The 16,205-nt window shown below is 41.9% G+C and overlaps 1 protein-coding gene across 4 annotated transcripts in view; it reads left to right on the forward strand.

Moving 5' to 3' along the window:
* Positions 1 to 16,205, forward strand: part of arhgap42b (Rho GTPase activating protein 42b) — a 70,459-nt gene that overhangs the window by 12,684 nt on the left and 41,570 nt on the right. For all 4 annotated transcript variants that reach the window (XM_030403653.1, XM_030403658.1, XM_030403666.1 and 1 more), the window contains exons 2-3: positions 7,672 to 7,767; positions 12,945 to 13,006. In XM_030403653.1, the coding sequence (XP_030259513.1) occupies positions 7,672 to 7,767; positions 12,945 to 13,006 (158 nt within the window). The remainder of the gene's footprint in view (positions 1 to 7,671; positions 7,768 to 12,944; positions 13,007 to 16,205) is intronic.

The following is a 16,205-nucleotide window of genomic DNA, read 5'->3' on the forward strand; positions in this document are numbered from 1 at the left end:
AACTGGAGTACTAGATGGAGTTTCAATGCATTTGTAGACTTGTTCTGCCATTTGGTTTATAATTTGATTTGGTTACGCGGCCTGATTGATCTCCGCTGTGTTATTGCCAATAACAACTCGCTTTCCAAAAAAGTAAAGTTTAGCCTTGGCGGCTACACGACACATCGTTCAATTAAAAAGTGATCAACAGAAATTTAATTCATCAGCGGGCTTAAGTATTTGGATGCAGGACGCCAACAGCAAGCGTTGACATTTAAACCGTTAAAATTCCCTGAAAGCAGAGAGTCTTTGTCTTATTGTTTCCGCAAAACTTTTAAAGGTTCGACCTGAATGTGTCACACTGATTATTGCTCTACTGCTTAGCTCAGTTAAAAAAATGAAAGCTGTTCATTTATCTTCCTTTACACTGATTCTGTTTCCATTTATCTTTGTGATCACTTTAAGTGAGTTTCTTTCTAAGTGCTTGAGAAGTATTTCCTGCAGTGCCCACTAATGAGCAGAGGACCCAAATCATTTGTGATGTTTCCCAAACTGCATAAATAATGCATATAGAGAGAAAGTGAACACAAAATTGTTGTGAGAGGTCTCCCACGAGCATTTCCCAAATAGAATATGGTACATATCTATACATTGGATATGCTTACATTGACATATTGCAGCAACGGGGCGGTGCTAGAGAGTCTCATCATGTAGGCACGCTTCTGTAAGGTATTTAGACTATTTAGGTATTTAAATATAAGCAGACATGCAGAAAAAAAAATAATAGTAAGTATTTAGCTGTCTAATCTGTTCTGCTGAGGGTAAATCAACATTGGGATATTTACCAGATAACATAAAGTTATGAAACTGTTACTGGAGCAAACAATTGTTAGCATATGGCTAGGCTATATAAGAGTATTATATTGTTATCTTGGTATGAGACTATATATCAACTAAGATTTTTAATGATGATATGTATAAGTGTATAAAGGCTGCATTACAGTAACATAATGATGTTTTCTGAGCATACCAGACTGTTCTGACATTTGCCTTTACCCACTTAGTCATTATATCCACATGACTGATGATTATTTATCCAAAATCGTTGTGTTATTATTTTGTTAAAGAACGAATAACAACAACATGCATTGTGCCGCAAGATCAACATCAAGGTATTTGGTCAGAAATATCGTGATATTTGATTTAATCGCAGAGTGCTAGCATTTATGACGTGCTTATAAGGAGATTTCAAAACATTGAGATCTACATGATGTTTCACAAAATATCCTAGAACTGCTGCAAAGTTATTTCAAGGCCATATCGCTCAGCACTATTTTAGCCTATTATTGTATATGTTCAGGACATGTATTATTATTGGACTGTACAGCTCAAAGAAAAAGAAATATAAAACATTAGTTGACACTTCATCTTTTGAGCTGCAGAGAATGAACAGTGAGCTTGACCACTGTGTTATTAATGATGATAACTGCTCGCCATCAGTTCCCCTGCTGCTGCTGCAACAAGTTAAGTTATTAAGAAAGTAACTAAAGCTGGTGGGCGATGTAGTATTTTGTTGCCAAGTACTGTTCAACTTGCTTCTGTCTCAGCCACCTCTCCCACGGTCCTGTGTCGCAGAAGTGCTGTCAAAGCTTAACGAGAGCTGTGGCTGTGGCTTTTTTTATTTATTTATTATTTTTTTCAACACAAGCAGCAGAACTTAAAATACCATAAATGGTGTAAAAGTTGCACCCCAAAAAAAAAAAATCAGGAACTTTCTAATTAAAGAATACATAAAGAACTTTTGGTAATGAGCCGTTGCATCTCAGGTGATACTGCGTAGCAAGACACGGCTCTTCCTTCCTGTCTTTGTCTTTTTCGCGCCCTTTTTCTTTGTACACCTGTGTTTCATTTGTTCATTGTTCCTGTGTCTGTTCCTCGTGTGTTCCCCTTGTTCCTGATTTGTTCCCAATGCCTTTATGCTTTTTTTTTTTTTTTTTGTACTTTTCTTTTCTTGGATTCTCCTCGGTGCTTCTTTGTTGCCAGCTTCTGTTTGCCCGTCTATTGTTGCTTGAATTTTAAAGCTCACTTCCTGCTCTCTCACCTTCCTGCCTGTGCGATCTTGCTGATTTTGTTCTTGGTTTCATCCTCATTTCCTCGGTCTGGCTGTGTATAAGAAAGCACTTCGGTTGATGGCAACATAGGTTTGTTTTTAGAGGTCTGAGCCTGCCTGAATGTCAGAGCTAAAAGAGCAGAAGTTATTGATGGTCCTGCGAGCGCGCCCAGACAACTGCAGCCAGGTATCGACCCCAAATCAAAAGCTTTAGAGTCAAAGCTAGAACAATAGGACCACTTCACTGGCGCAGTGCACGTGGAAAAGTCTCACTCCGTGGCACTCATTCACAAGTGGTCAGACATACTCATTTAATATAGTGTAGATGTCTTTAAGAGCCTTTCAGTCTGTGGTCTTGTTGAGCCACAGTGCTGTTATTCTGTCCCCTCAGATAACTAAAAAAAAAAACAGTGAAACACAAAATAACAATACATGCTGTTAGAAAAAGCCTTTCATTGACAAATATCACTCTCCGTCTTTCCAAGCAATTTATGTTCCTGTGGAGATGAGAGCATTGATTTTTTTTTTGTGGGCTTTCCGAGGCCGCTTTGTACTTTGGGATTTTAGACAACCTATTGTTGCCACAGTAGGAGCTGCGCAGCTTTCGACACTGTATCTGTTATGAACTGTCAAACATCACATCAGTCAGACACGTTCAACTTAACTTCAAACTGGAAAAAATGGACATTTTAAATCTTACAACTCTCCATTTTCAGTCATTATTATTACTATAGTTACTGAAAATATCAGTGTACAATATGATGTATGTGTGAGTATTCCAATAACATTAATATTTATAACATGCGTGTGAATGCAAAATCTGTCGGCGGGGAGTAGGAAGAGTTTTGGTATCTGGAATGTTCTGGTTTCCATTTGCAGTCTGAATAGTGTTGTCCATTCACATTTGAGTGGGCTGTGGTTACATGCAGATTGTGTGTGTGTGTGTGTGTGTGTGTGGAGAGCAGAAGAGGTGGAACTCCAGCTACCCATTAGCTCACCCCTTGGGAGTACACATCATGTATATACTCTATATTAGTATGTGCTTTTTCTTACTTCCAGGCAAGAGTCCACAGTTGTTTGAAGTGAAGACATGACTGTGAGAGAGAGAGAGAGAGGGAGAAACAGTTAGTGAGTCACTGTCGGCAAAGGCTATGAGAAAAAATGTGTACGTCTCAAACTGTGTGGGCTGACAGCTAAATTGTCGGAGGACTTTTCAAAATTCCATCTTGTTTTGCTTTTAATTATAAATTCAGCGAAATTATGGGATGTTAAAAGCCTCCCATTACGTGCTGGAGCCTCGTCCCACTCTTTAAAGCACTTGTAAACACAGGTTGCCTTCACTGCAGCAAGAACGTGTTCGCAGTGCTAACACAGCAGACCCACAGCTAACCTTTTGTGTAGCTGAGGTAGGACACAAAATGAAATCAGTCGCATAATACAAGAAATTAAATAAGAGTGCATTTGATTCATGCTCTTGGTCAGCTATTCGCAGGTCCCCTCGCATTAAAAAGCAGCTTAATTGCTTTTTTTCCTCAGAACATTTTCATGTGACTGAAATCGGATCCTCTGACCACTTAAAGAGTACGTCTCTGCAGATCACGGGATACTGAAGCTTTTGCATGCATGAGTCATATTAACCCTTTAGGCGCCAGAGTCGCAAATTTGCGACACACTGCGGTACTGAACAAAACAGCTGTTTTCTCCCAATAGAGTGTTACATGTCGTTCATACTCCCCACCACTAGTTGGCAGACATCCTATACTTAGACCTTAGCTCATAAAAACGTCTTGCTTCAATGCAAAATGTTCGAGGAAGTCCCATGCAAACTGTGGGGTGAGAGAGCGGAGACAGTGCGCCAGGAAGCCATTTTGCTGAAGGGGTATTGCTGGATTCAGACGTTATTGAGACGAAATAAACGACAATGGAATGCAAAAAGTTGACACTTAGGGAAGTGATTGAGCTCCTATTCGGTGATTCTGATTCTGAAGTGGAAAATCTAGCGTTGGGAGATGACGGTCGGTTGATTAGTGAGCTTGCTAGTCGCGGTGCGTCTTTGCATAGCAATGGCGGTGCCGCGCAGAGCGAGGAAAACGCACAAGCACTAACACACGATCCTTTGCCCAATAAGTGGGAATGGAAATGATACACGAACTCGTAGTATCAGTAGGGAAGCGAATGGATGTGGTAGAAGTAGCGGGGGTGGTGAGAATAGCGCTGGGTGTCAGCGCTAGTGTTCACTCTTTCCACCGCGACGGTCACGTAGCCTCCATCCGCGGCAGCGGTGCAGCTATGCGCCGCAGCAGTGTTCACGAAGCACAAAGCACACACGAGTCCAACTCTTCTCACAACACTAGAGGAGATAGCAGGGGGAGACGTGGGTGAAGTGTTCGTAGAAAGGCTGATGGGTGTCGTAGGGGCAACAGGGGAAGGCAGAACAGGGCTGGAAATGATGATGATGATGATGGTAATGGTGGCTGGGCTTACTTGAGAGATGAAGTATATGGATAAAGCCCTTTGATGAGCAAATTGGATATCGTGGTGACAGAAAGCTAAGCAATGATTCAAGGTCTATAGTTTTTTTGTCCCTCTTTCTGACTGATGATTTCTGGTATCTTATAACAATGGAGACAATGCTCATCAGTATTTAGGCTGACATGAACTAATTCCAAGTTCACGGTTTCATGAATGGTATGATGTAAATGTGTGTGTATATGTATATATATATATATATACATATATATATATATATATATATATATATATATATATATATATATATATATATATATATATATATATACATATATATATATATATATATATATATATACATATATATATATACATATATATAATTAGTTGTTATTGTCTCTATGCCTTGCAATGAGAGGCTCCACACTCTACAAATATTACAAACTTTTATCTGGATAGATGGGCACAGATAAGGCCTCTGCAGCTAAAAGACGCCTACTGTTATTATCATCATATAATAATAATAATAATAATTATAATAATAAAGAAGAAGAGAAGAGAAAACAAGAAAAAGGGAAGAAAAAAAACGCATACTGTTTACATGAGTTTTGTGGTGTACTAATAGTTCTAGTTTACGACTGTTGGCTTACAATTTACTTTTTCCCTGTTCATTTGATGTGTGGACAACATAACAAATGGATGGAGGGGATGAATCTGATGAAATAAGTTCAACTCTCTTTCAAAATACCAGGTATTTCATGGAAATTACATAATCCAATATGGCCGCCACCATATGACGTCATAATATGCAAATTAGATGGGAAAAATTACTCCCTTCATAAACTTTAGGTCATTCTCAATATTTGTCTCATTTACACTTTGTCTCTATCTCAAACTACATTCAAGCCAGAGCCTTCTGAAATTTAGATGTCAAAATCTAGTATTTTTTAAAATAAAACCCGGCGCCTAAAGGGTTAAAGGTACGACCCAGATTTCATTTTACTCTCTTGAGTTTATTTATGTCGTGGTTTGTTTGAGCGTATCCACATCATAACTCAAAATCCCTGCCGTTATGAAAAAAAGTGTTTAATAATTAAAAAAGGTGACTCATATTCCAGGAGATGCTCGTCCTGACTTTGATGGGCCCATTATGTTGCCCCTTTTGCTCGTCATTATTCTGTGGATGATAGAGGAGTGAAAGCGGGGCGGTTTATGTTGGGCGGGCAGCGTTCAGGAAATGAACACGCAAGCTTTTTTTTTTCTTCTTTCCATATTAGGTGAGAGATCATTCAAATCCTGAATGAACATGTAAGACTCCGGTTGACTCATCTCCACAAACAATGAGCAATCGCAATTTGCCAGTTCTGGCTCAGTGCTGATAAATCAACAGAACAAGACTGTACAAATGAAGACCTTGCGAGAGAACTCGATGAGAACGCTCCAAAGGATCTGGCAGCAGGACGGAAGCGGAGGCTGAGCTTTGTAGAACTTGTTAAAACGATTCAACAGCTCTGGTTTCGGTTCAAATTAGGATCAGTTAAGCAGCTACGGTGCAGCGATTTGTTAACGATTGTCACATTAACGCTTCGTGAATTTGCCTGGACTGATTTCAACCAGCTGGCCTCTTCTCCACAGCAACGACTGCTAAGGCTCATGGGTACTGTAGTATTTTGAGCCCGTCAAACATACCAACTTGATGAGTGAAAAACAAAGAAGTTCTCCAACTGCTGAAATGTATCGATATTCCTTTTAACATTTTTTTTGTTCATTGGCATCGTCCCCAACAATCAAGCATCAGTCAGGCGCTACTCAAAATTTACAATCGGAAAAATACTTCTGAGACCGGAGAGGTATCAGCTTTTCCGCTGACATCCCCGGTGAATGTTTGAATAAAAAGCGGTGCATGCTTTTTGTCTGCTGGAAAGCTGGAATACAAAAAAAAAAAAAAAGCTCAGGCCTGTTTTCTGGAGGGTTTCACGTGTCACTCTGTGAAAATAAGGACAGCTCTTTATCACAACTAAACTCCTGGAATGCAACAAACATCATAAATCCATATCCAGCTGTGTGAGAGTATCCAACGGTGGAATTTTACCTTTATTTGTGCTTTATCATTTTTGACACAAAGGTTAGGCAGCTCAGCGGTAGCCTATTTTTTTTTCCTGGACCGATGTTGGTATTATGATCAATGGACATGTGGTAAAGTAAATAAAACGGATACGGCAGCCACTAACAAGATTGCTATTGCATGAATGTCAGTGGGCATGGAAGTGGACCGTCAGCAGATGATAAAAGTGCATTATTCTACTCTTCTGCCCCCAGAAGATGTCAAACTGTAGCCATCTTAAGATCAAGTATTAATACAGATATACTGTCTGCACGGTATACAGTGTATAGGTTCTATAATTGTGACAAAGGCAAATAGCAAACATAAAGGTCCAGGGTGTAGGCTTAAGGGGCCAAAATATGATATTCCTAATTATGTATTCATTAGTGTATAATCACCTAAAACTGAGATTTGTCTTGTGTTTGTGACCTTTAAATAAACTGTTGATATCTACACAGGGAGCAGATCCTCTTCCACAGAGTCTGCCAGGATGCACTGCCATGTTTCTACTGTAGCCCAGAATGGACAAACCGGGCGCTAGAGAGTTTTTCTTTTAGTGGCTACATAGTCATGTCAAGTTCAAGTCAGGGGTTGTTCTGTTGGTTGCACACCTACACGTTGCTCCTTTAACTCAAAAGCTTCACAGTTTATATGTGCAGTAATGCCGAAGGGGCCGTATTGCTTACATAAGGAGAAATGATCCAAATCCACAAATCCTGTGACATAACATTGAGCTTGGATTTTTCTACTTTCTAACTGCTCTGCTGCACGTCTAAAGAGACGTCGACTTGCTGATTCAACTTTGTCACTTCTGAGGCGTTGGATAAACCACACGTCAGTCTCGCTGCCAATCTTGATAAGTAGTTAATTTATGGCTGTGCTGCATCAGCAAAATGTGTTTTTTTTTTGTCTACTATGCATATGTAGAATCTTGTCCATGTGTCGTCAGTGTCTGTTTCATTTGCGCGGTGTTCTGTTCTGACGCACTCACCCTCTCATCTTGCAGATCTTTCTGCTGCCGTCCAGAAGTTCTCCCAGTCCCTGCAGGAGTTCCAGTTTGAGTGCATAGGTGATGCAGAGACAGATGACGAGGTGAACATCGGTAAGTTCACTTTGTCCTGGCCCAGGAGGGCACATCACTCTCTGTGAAGTGTTTCATCTGCTTTCTTCTCTGCACTTCCCAGTTGGTCGGATTTTCACCTCGATTCAAACCTTTTCTGACATTTCTGTTCCGTCAGGAGACACATTCAGCGGCGGTACTTACACATGCCGCAAGCCAAGTGCTCAAATTATGACATTATTGTATCGGAGCAATTTTACACCGGCGAAAGTAGTTGAAAGAAAAGGAAGAAGCTTTGTCAGAGTCATCGGGAGCTGTTTTCACACTGAATTAAGCGTACTCTGCAAATTCCTGGAATGGGATTTGGCTGTGAGTGTAGATCTTAAAGTTACGACGCATGTATAATTAATGCTATTGATTTGCTTATGATGCTTCCTCTGTATCCTTTCAAGACTATGAGAGATCAAAGAGACTAATTGTGATCAGTGTCAGAGATTAATGGAGGTGCGAACCTCCTAGCCTCCAACAGGAATATGAAAGCAGCTGTGCAGTGGGCCTCACTGGCTCTAATGGGCAGGACTCCCAGTCTGGCCTCTTCTTTTTTTTCACTGCTCATTATCCCCAGCTTGAGTCCTCCGCTCCGTGGAGCTGGAGACTGCTGAATTACTGTCCATCTGTGAGGGCTAGACTGGATATCGACCTCCTCTACATGAGGCTGTAATGTTCATCTGAATCCGTAATGAATAGTCATTCTTCCCTTTTTTCTCCAAAAGCTGCAGCGTCTGTATGATGGGCAGGGGGGCAGGAGACCAATTACGCTTATTGGAAAAATCCACACCCAAATGCAAGCCTCATTAGAATAAAGCACGCTTTAATTTGAGGCACGGCACACTTTCCCTGGCCTTCGATCAAGAGCGGTGTTGATAACAGATTGAACAATGGATATTTTAGCTGCCCACCTGTTATGTAGCTGGACCTGCTGTGTATTTACAGTGCAAATCACCGGCACAATACGTGCCAGCAGTGTGGCTGAGCTCAGCGGACAGAGCCACGGGAACCTGTTTGGGAGAATTGGATTTATTGTGAACGACATACAAAGATAAATTCACATCGGGAGCCTTTAATCACGATCACTGCGAGTTAAACATCAGCACAAATAACAACACAGCCATTCGACACTTTTTTCTGTCGTGCCGCTCACCTCGAGAGTGTCATTATGTGTCTTACACTTGATGTTTTGTCATGCACTCTAATTGGCTAGTGTTTCTAACATCATGATAGAGAAAGACATTTACTGGACCAAAATATGATATAACAGCTCCACGGGAAGAAATCAACAGTGATGAAATTTAGTGATTCATTGATTTTACATCCCATTAAAGCGCTGGTGCGTTTCAGGCATGTTCTCGTCCATTTTGCCGGTTGAACGTCAGATAATCAGGGCGCAGATGTGGTGCAAAGAGGTGGTATTTAGAGTCTGAATTAGTCATGGGTGTGTTTTGGGCGGCACATAAATCAAACCAACCCAAGTGTCGTCTCCGTGCCAGGGCCTGGCACATATAACACATTGGAATTTATCTTTGCTGAGGGATCTTGTGCGTAATCCTCGGCTGCTAGATCTTCCGACCCGCCATTTCACAATCATCAGTGACATCAACAGCTCTGTTTGGCTGCATGTGAAAAAAATACACTGATATATAACTGAGGAGAAGCAGGTGGAGGAGGAGCGCTGCTGCGTGTCCCTCTGTTCTCTGTTCTGACGGATCATAAAAAGATCATCCTGATCAGTAAAAGGTGGGATGAGAGGGGAGATATACCTTAATGAGGAAAATATTAATAGTATTACCTGCGGGGCTCCTACAGTAGCAGAAACAATCTGTGTATCTCTACATAAACATGCACATTTGCGCACGAGGAACAGCTGATAACCTTCATTGATTAAGTCCAGCCTCTCAAATCGTAACACTAGAGCGTATGAACGGTGTGAACCTCAACCCGCCTGCGTAGGCGCATCTCATGCATCCTTTCAATAGCAAAATAGCTTTTTGTTGGTCTATGGTGCTGTTGATTTCTGCTTGCCTTCGAAATAGCGATCCACCATCAGTGAGCGTGACCACACCTCAATGTAAGACCAGCACACCCAAGAGCACACAGACGGGCGCGACAACTGCGTCGATCAGAAACCAGCAATGACACTTGCGCTGCTGTGTGCACCGCTTTGCGCCGAGTAGAGCCCATAGAGTGTAAGTCACGCAGGGGGGCCTGTGGTTGCCATGGAGAAGACTATAAAAACACATTGCTGAAGCATGAATTGAGAATGACAGGCAACCGTTTATTTTGTCTGTCTAGCGGCACAAGATTTTAACTTCCTTGCATCCCCAACACACAATTTCTCGGGCCCGGAATTGGGCTAACCGATCTGTTTTGTTTGTGAGTTAAGGTGTTCAATATCCTCTAAAAGAGAAATGGTCTCCTCGTACTCAAAGCTGTTAACTCACCGTCTTGGGGAGAAAGGCCATGATTACTGTTTGAGGAGAAAAATGGAACGGCCTGTTTAAATCAATCTTGTCATCAGTGAAGCTGAGCTTTCTGACTGACATAGCGAGACCCTTGCGTGAATGCCAGCCACAGTCTTGTTTCGGTATTGGTACAGTTCACTTTGATGCTCCCAACTTCCCCTCATAACATCAGGACCCTGTATGTGCTGCCAGAAGGGTTCACCTGACCTTTCATTGATTTTACTCCATGACTTCCTGCAGTGACATTCACATTCCACGCCAGTTATCTTGGAATCAATGGGGCCAAAAGATTGATGTGGCTATAGAAATTTAAATTTTTCAGAAAAGTTACATGCCCTTCTCTCAGAAGGTCAATCCTTCAGTCTCCAGGTGCTGCTCAGAGCCTTCTGGGGTGGAACAAGTCGGATGAGATCTAGAACTAGATCTAGAATATCACACAGAGGGGCAGCGGGTGAACCCGTAAAAATTGATCAGAAATATTGAAGTCTCCATATTGTATGTAGGAGAAATGTACATGTGCGGTAAAAGCTCTCCCTGTATTTTCAAATAAGCTCATCTTCGTTAATCGTCCCATGATTGAGGTGGTACATTGTCTTCTATTAAGTGATTTATTAGGTCTGTCACCTTCCTTACATTTACCAGTGAATGATATGCAAGCTGTAACCTCACTTTGACTCCCATTTCCTTTCGTCGGAGTCTAATCTTGTCCCATCAGCGGCTCCAGCTGTGCCCTTTACCCCCTGAGAGGTTTGTGCTGTTGATAAAGGAGCTAGTGGCGTTAATAGGAGGCCAGCCTGCCTGCAGGATCACTGGCACAAAATCATTGCTCCCTAGTCTTTAAAAGCTTTGGTGTGTAAATGGACCAAAGTGTCTAAGATGATGCATGGGTCCCCATGCCAGGCTGTCGCGGCTGATAATGATGTTACTGTGTTGGCAAGCAGAGCAGCTCGACCGCTGTTAAATGGCTGGACACGGGGTGACACAGGGGCTGACCAACAGAGGCCACACTGTATCTGGCCCTCCATTTAATGAAGCTGTGAAGCTATCAAGGCACAATTCTCTGGCAGATAAGATTCGATGTATTATATGCCGTATTCATCTGGCCCCGCACAATGTAATCTAAGCCAGCGAAGTAAAGCCCAGATGGCGTGAACATATCTCTACCACATCTCCTGCATTGTGACGGTATATTGTGAAGCCTAGCAGGGGAAAGAAAATAAAGGGAAGCAATCAGTGGGTTCCATTCCACTGAAGTATTGTTTTTTACCGCTATTCTTGGTTTTAAATTGGACAGCTGCATGATTTTATTAGGTTCTAAAATGTGCTGCACTGAAGGCTCTGATGCTGCAGCGCAGATAAACATTTTAGCACCGTGCTACAGTGCTCGTGGGGTGCCAGGAACATCTGATGTTTAACGACTGAGCCCCTGTGTTAAAATATCCTTTTTTATCATGCGAATATAAGTACGCAGTGGATCACTGTGTACTCGCTCGATGGTGAACATATTGTGCATGATTCATCCTACATGAAGAAGCGTTTATTGACCAAACATGCAGTATTTCACTGGAGTCGAGGCTGAGATCCATCCCGATGTCGGTATAGGTGCCGACGCTGACTGAATTCACTCAACACCTATTGGACCGACATCACTAAACCACGCACTGATCCAGACTACGTAGTGTGATTGGTTGATTGTTAGTCTCCCACTGCACTCTTTAAAATACTTGTATCACCTCTGAACTCATGCATAGAAATCAACTTTCAACCTTCCTTGTTTTTGAATTGATTGGACTTTTTTCTGAATGTCATGTCATGCAAACAAAGTGCCCAGCCCTCATGGGTTTAACAGCACAAGTACAGCTGCAGAGGTCAAGTCAATCAACTGTTGAATTCTGTCGAGCAACACTCATCAGACCAGTGTGCATATCCAACACACGATTGAGCTGAGTTTAAGTGTTCAGTGTCTCCCTGAAGAGAAATGATGTCCTCTATTCCTGCCAGTACAACAGGCGATGAGCGAAACTAAAAATGCGCTAGGAAAAAAGGTCCCCTTCCTGAAACACAAGTCAAGTTTTTTATAGTTATCCAGTTAAAAGAAATCAGTGTTTCGGTGAAAAGTGCATCTCTTATTTCCTCATATGTCCTCGTAGACTGGACAGCAAGACAAAAAAAATGAACCTCATTCTCAGTTACACCGAGCTCACACAACAAACACCGTCCGTCCTCTGGAGCGGCATTAGGGCTAATGGTAATGTTCCTGAATCTAACCGAGCACTTGGGGATCTTTGTCTTTTGTTTAGATTATACTCTACATAAGGTTTTGCCCTGTTGTGGTGGATAATGCATTGCTGGGTTCAACTTTTTTTTTCTCCAAACATTTATATAGTTGCCATAGAGATTTGCTCTCCTGAACCTGTTTGTATGCCGAGTCTGTTTAACCTGCAGTTCAAGTGGATTGCTCTAGAATACATTTAAATTTTAATGCGCGTCTGTGTCTGTTTTTGCTCTTTCAATAAGAAGTGCTGTGCGGTTTGCTACGGCCTCGTGTAACCTTATACAATACCGACAGTGACAAGAGTGATATGATATCCGAGAAAGTGGCCCAGGTATCTGTACCGGCATCTGCAGATATACAGAGTCAGGTATCAGAAACTGGCATCTTTAATATTATCCTTAAACGATATTTCCTTTGTGTTTCAGCCCAGTCATTCAAAGAGTTCTCGCAGCTGTTGAACACTGTTGAAGAAGAAAGGAGACGCCTGGTAAGCCTTCAATTTCTCTCTTTTTATAGATAGATTCTGTAAATGTATGAAACAAAAGAGAGACGGAGAACTCATACCTGCCTGGATTTGACACTCGGTAAGAATAACCTTTTTGACAGAAATTGGTTTGTGCTGTGCGTATTTGTATTAATCTGGACTCGTATGGGGTAGAGACTTTGCGTGAAAAGAGTTTGATCTGCAGGTTCCCAGCCTCCCATTTTCTCTCCGAAACCTAACCGAGCCGTCGATACGGGGGCCCTGGATTCTGACACCCTGTTTGTACACCAATCAGTCTTATTCAGCTTGTGGAAATACACTGGTGCTCCACTGAAACACAGCGAGGATGGAAATACCCCAACACTCCTCGCGGTGTAACAAAGACACAGTAGTAGGAACTGAAAGAGAGAAACGGGTTGTGGATATACACCGTGCAGAACAAAGATTACCGACCTTTGGACGCTGTGCCCCTTTTGTGGGACGAATAAAGGAATTCTGATTCTGATTCTGATCCTCATGCGGTTTTCATGTACAGTCTGATGCATTTTGTGTTTATTTTCTTCTTTTTGAAAAGTTCCAAAAATATATATATATTTTTTTTTTTATATCTTGATGATTCACTACACATTTTTACAGAGTCGTCAGCGTGCGGCTCTGATTGTGCAGAACGAACTTGGTGTGCACTGAGGGTTTGTTTTGCAAAAGTAGGCATGTTAGAGGGTGCTGCTGAGATTAAGTATTAAAGAGTGGATGAAGGGATAAATGAATGAATGGACATCACCCATCCCTCGTGGAGTTATTCAGACACAATGCCCAACAACAAACCCAGATATTTGGGCCACCATCATCTAGCTGCACTATACATAAACATAATCTTAACGTGGACGTAGACATTATCCAAGTGTACACGTAGACCTCCCCCAAATAATAGTGATGGATAAAGGGATGTCCCACAATGCCGCACACAAACAGAGCCCCCTGAGCGCTACACACAAATCCAGACAAAACAAAAGCTACCTGCCTCCATTTGTACCCGACACTGTACATTTCATCCCGTTCATAAATCAATAGTCCACAGTCCGGCTCATACTTCAGAGATATCGTCAGAAAATGCAAAATACATTGACAAAAAGGTGTTCGCTTAAAGCTCTCAACGCCAAACGATGTAAGTAAAGTTTATTAAGTGTAGCACTTTTCGCAGAGCAGAGCAATTGTAAGAGTGCTTCACGGACGTAAAATCCATAAAAACAGTAAAAAAAAAAAAAAAAAAAAAACCAACAATGAAATATAACCAGCAAAGATCACAAACCCTAGACAGCATGAGCCAGACAAAAGGCAGCTTGAATAAATGAGTCTCAGCTGCTTCTTAAAGGAGAACTCCACAGTTTCATACATTAAAGTTCGTTTACAGGTCTCGGGGGGAGTTCTACTACATATGTGGAAAAAGAAGTATAAAGCATTTTGTGGCTCCAGAGGAAGCTGCACACGATCTGATGGATTGTTTCTGGTGAGGTCACTCTGTGGCTAACTTGCATTGTGGGTAATGTAGGCACCATGTTTCTGAAAAGGAAGAAAAGTGTGTGGAATAACGAAGGATATATCTCTGGTTCTGTGTTGGCTTTGATCATTGAGTCCAACATTTTTATTGGAGTGCAATACTAGACCAGTGGTTTTCAAAACCCGGCACTTATCTTACCCACAATGCAATTTAGCCACTGAGTGACCTCACTGGAGGCAATTTTTCCAGATTGAATGCAGCTTCCACTAAAGACTTTACACGACTGGATTCCACATACGCAGTAGTGCTCCCCAAGACTTTAACATGCTTGAATACATAAAATTGGTGGTGTTGCCCTTTAATGGCATCAAAAGAGACTGCAGAATACAAGCTTACAGGAAGAGTATCCCACAGTGTCAGAGCCACAGTGACCTTCTGCTCTCGGTCAAGTGCGAAGGAGAACCGGTAAGCCCCGGTCAGAAGACTTCAGTGACCTACAGGTGAAACACGATGAAGCAGGACAGAGATGTACACATGCAGGTGCCTGACCATTCAGGGCTTATATGTGGGGGAAAAAGAAAAACAACAAAGTTAAGATGGGTGTGATGTGAGTCGTCCTGCCGGACCCGATCAACAGCCTTGCAGCAGTGTTCTGGACCGTTTGTAGACGATCCAGAGGCAGGTTCGAAGGGAATTGCAGTTGTCTCGCCAGGATTTTATCGAAGCGAGCGTACACGAGAGGCGCCTCAAGGCAGGAATTACTTTAGTCTACATTCTTCAGCTGTGCATCTGATTTACCAAGTCTGATATGGAAATGAGAGCAGCTGCAGGTTTTGCAGTCATAGGTTTTGGAACCGCCTGAGACACCATGAAGGAGCCGGCTACAGATTTTACAGCCATTTTTTCTCAGTTTAAAAAAACAACGCTTTAAAAATGGGGAGCACAGGTGAGACGTGAGGGATTAACACACAAGTTCAAAAGTTTCTAGGAATACTAGAATAATGTGATCAAACTACTGAAGCCCTCTCACACAGTGCATCATTTTGATGTGGTACACAGATATACTGTACCTCTGCTTGACTCTGCATCGTACTGAGGTATCACAGTGGTAGCTGCCGAAAAACACAGATTTGTCCTATAGATGTTGATATATGGCCCGGATTTATGTGACTTAATGTGAACAATTCCCTCCTCTTGACATTCAAAGTGCAGCTAAATTTTATGTTGGAAAGCGTTGCCCTTTAAAGTTGTGGGTCACCTCTGTGCAGGCCATGTAGCTTTATGGAATATTGTGTCATCCTAATCAATCTGACAAGCATAAAGGCACCGCTCATAAATCCACTTCGCCTGTAAAGCGCGTTCTTTTTTTTTTTTTTTTTTTTCCCCAAAGCTCTGATCCTTGTAAGTGATTTAATTGCCGTAGATGATGCATGGCCTGCGACGCCCGTGTCGGCCCCAACTAGCGATGTCTGGTTAATTTAGCAATGATGCAGAGCTTGAGAATATTTGCTCCAGGAAAGGAAATTAGATTTACTTTTAACTCAATGCATCATTTTATGCAAACTTCATCCTTTTTTGGGGGGATCCTCTGATCAACACACCTAAACATGCACAAATATTAATGCAGTGTAGAATGTGCAGTCGTGGGCAATGAATCAATATTATATCCTTGTCATGATACTATATATCCTCGAAGATGTTAGG

This window comes from Sparus aurata, chromosome 2 (genome assembly GCF_900880675.1).
Source record: "Sparus aurata chromosome 2, fSpaAur1.1, whole genome shotgun sequence".
Classification (NCBI taxonomy): domain Eukaryota; kingdom Metazoa; phylum Chordata; class Actinopteri; order Spariformes; family Sparidae; genus Sparus; species Sparus aurata.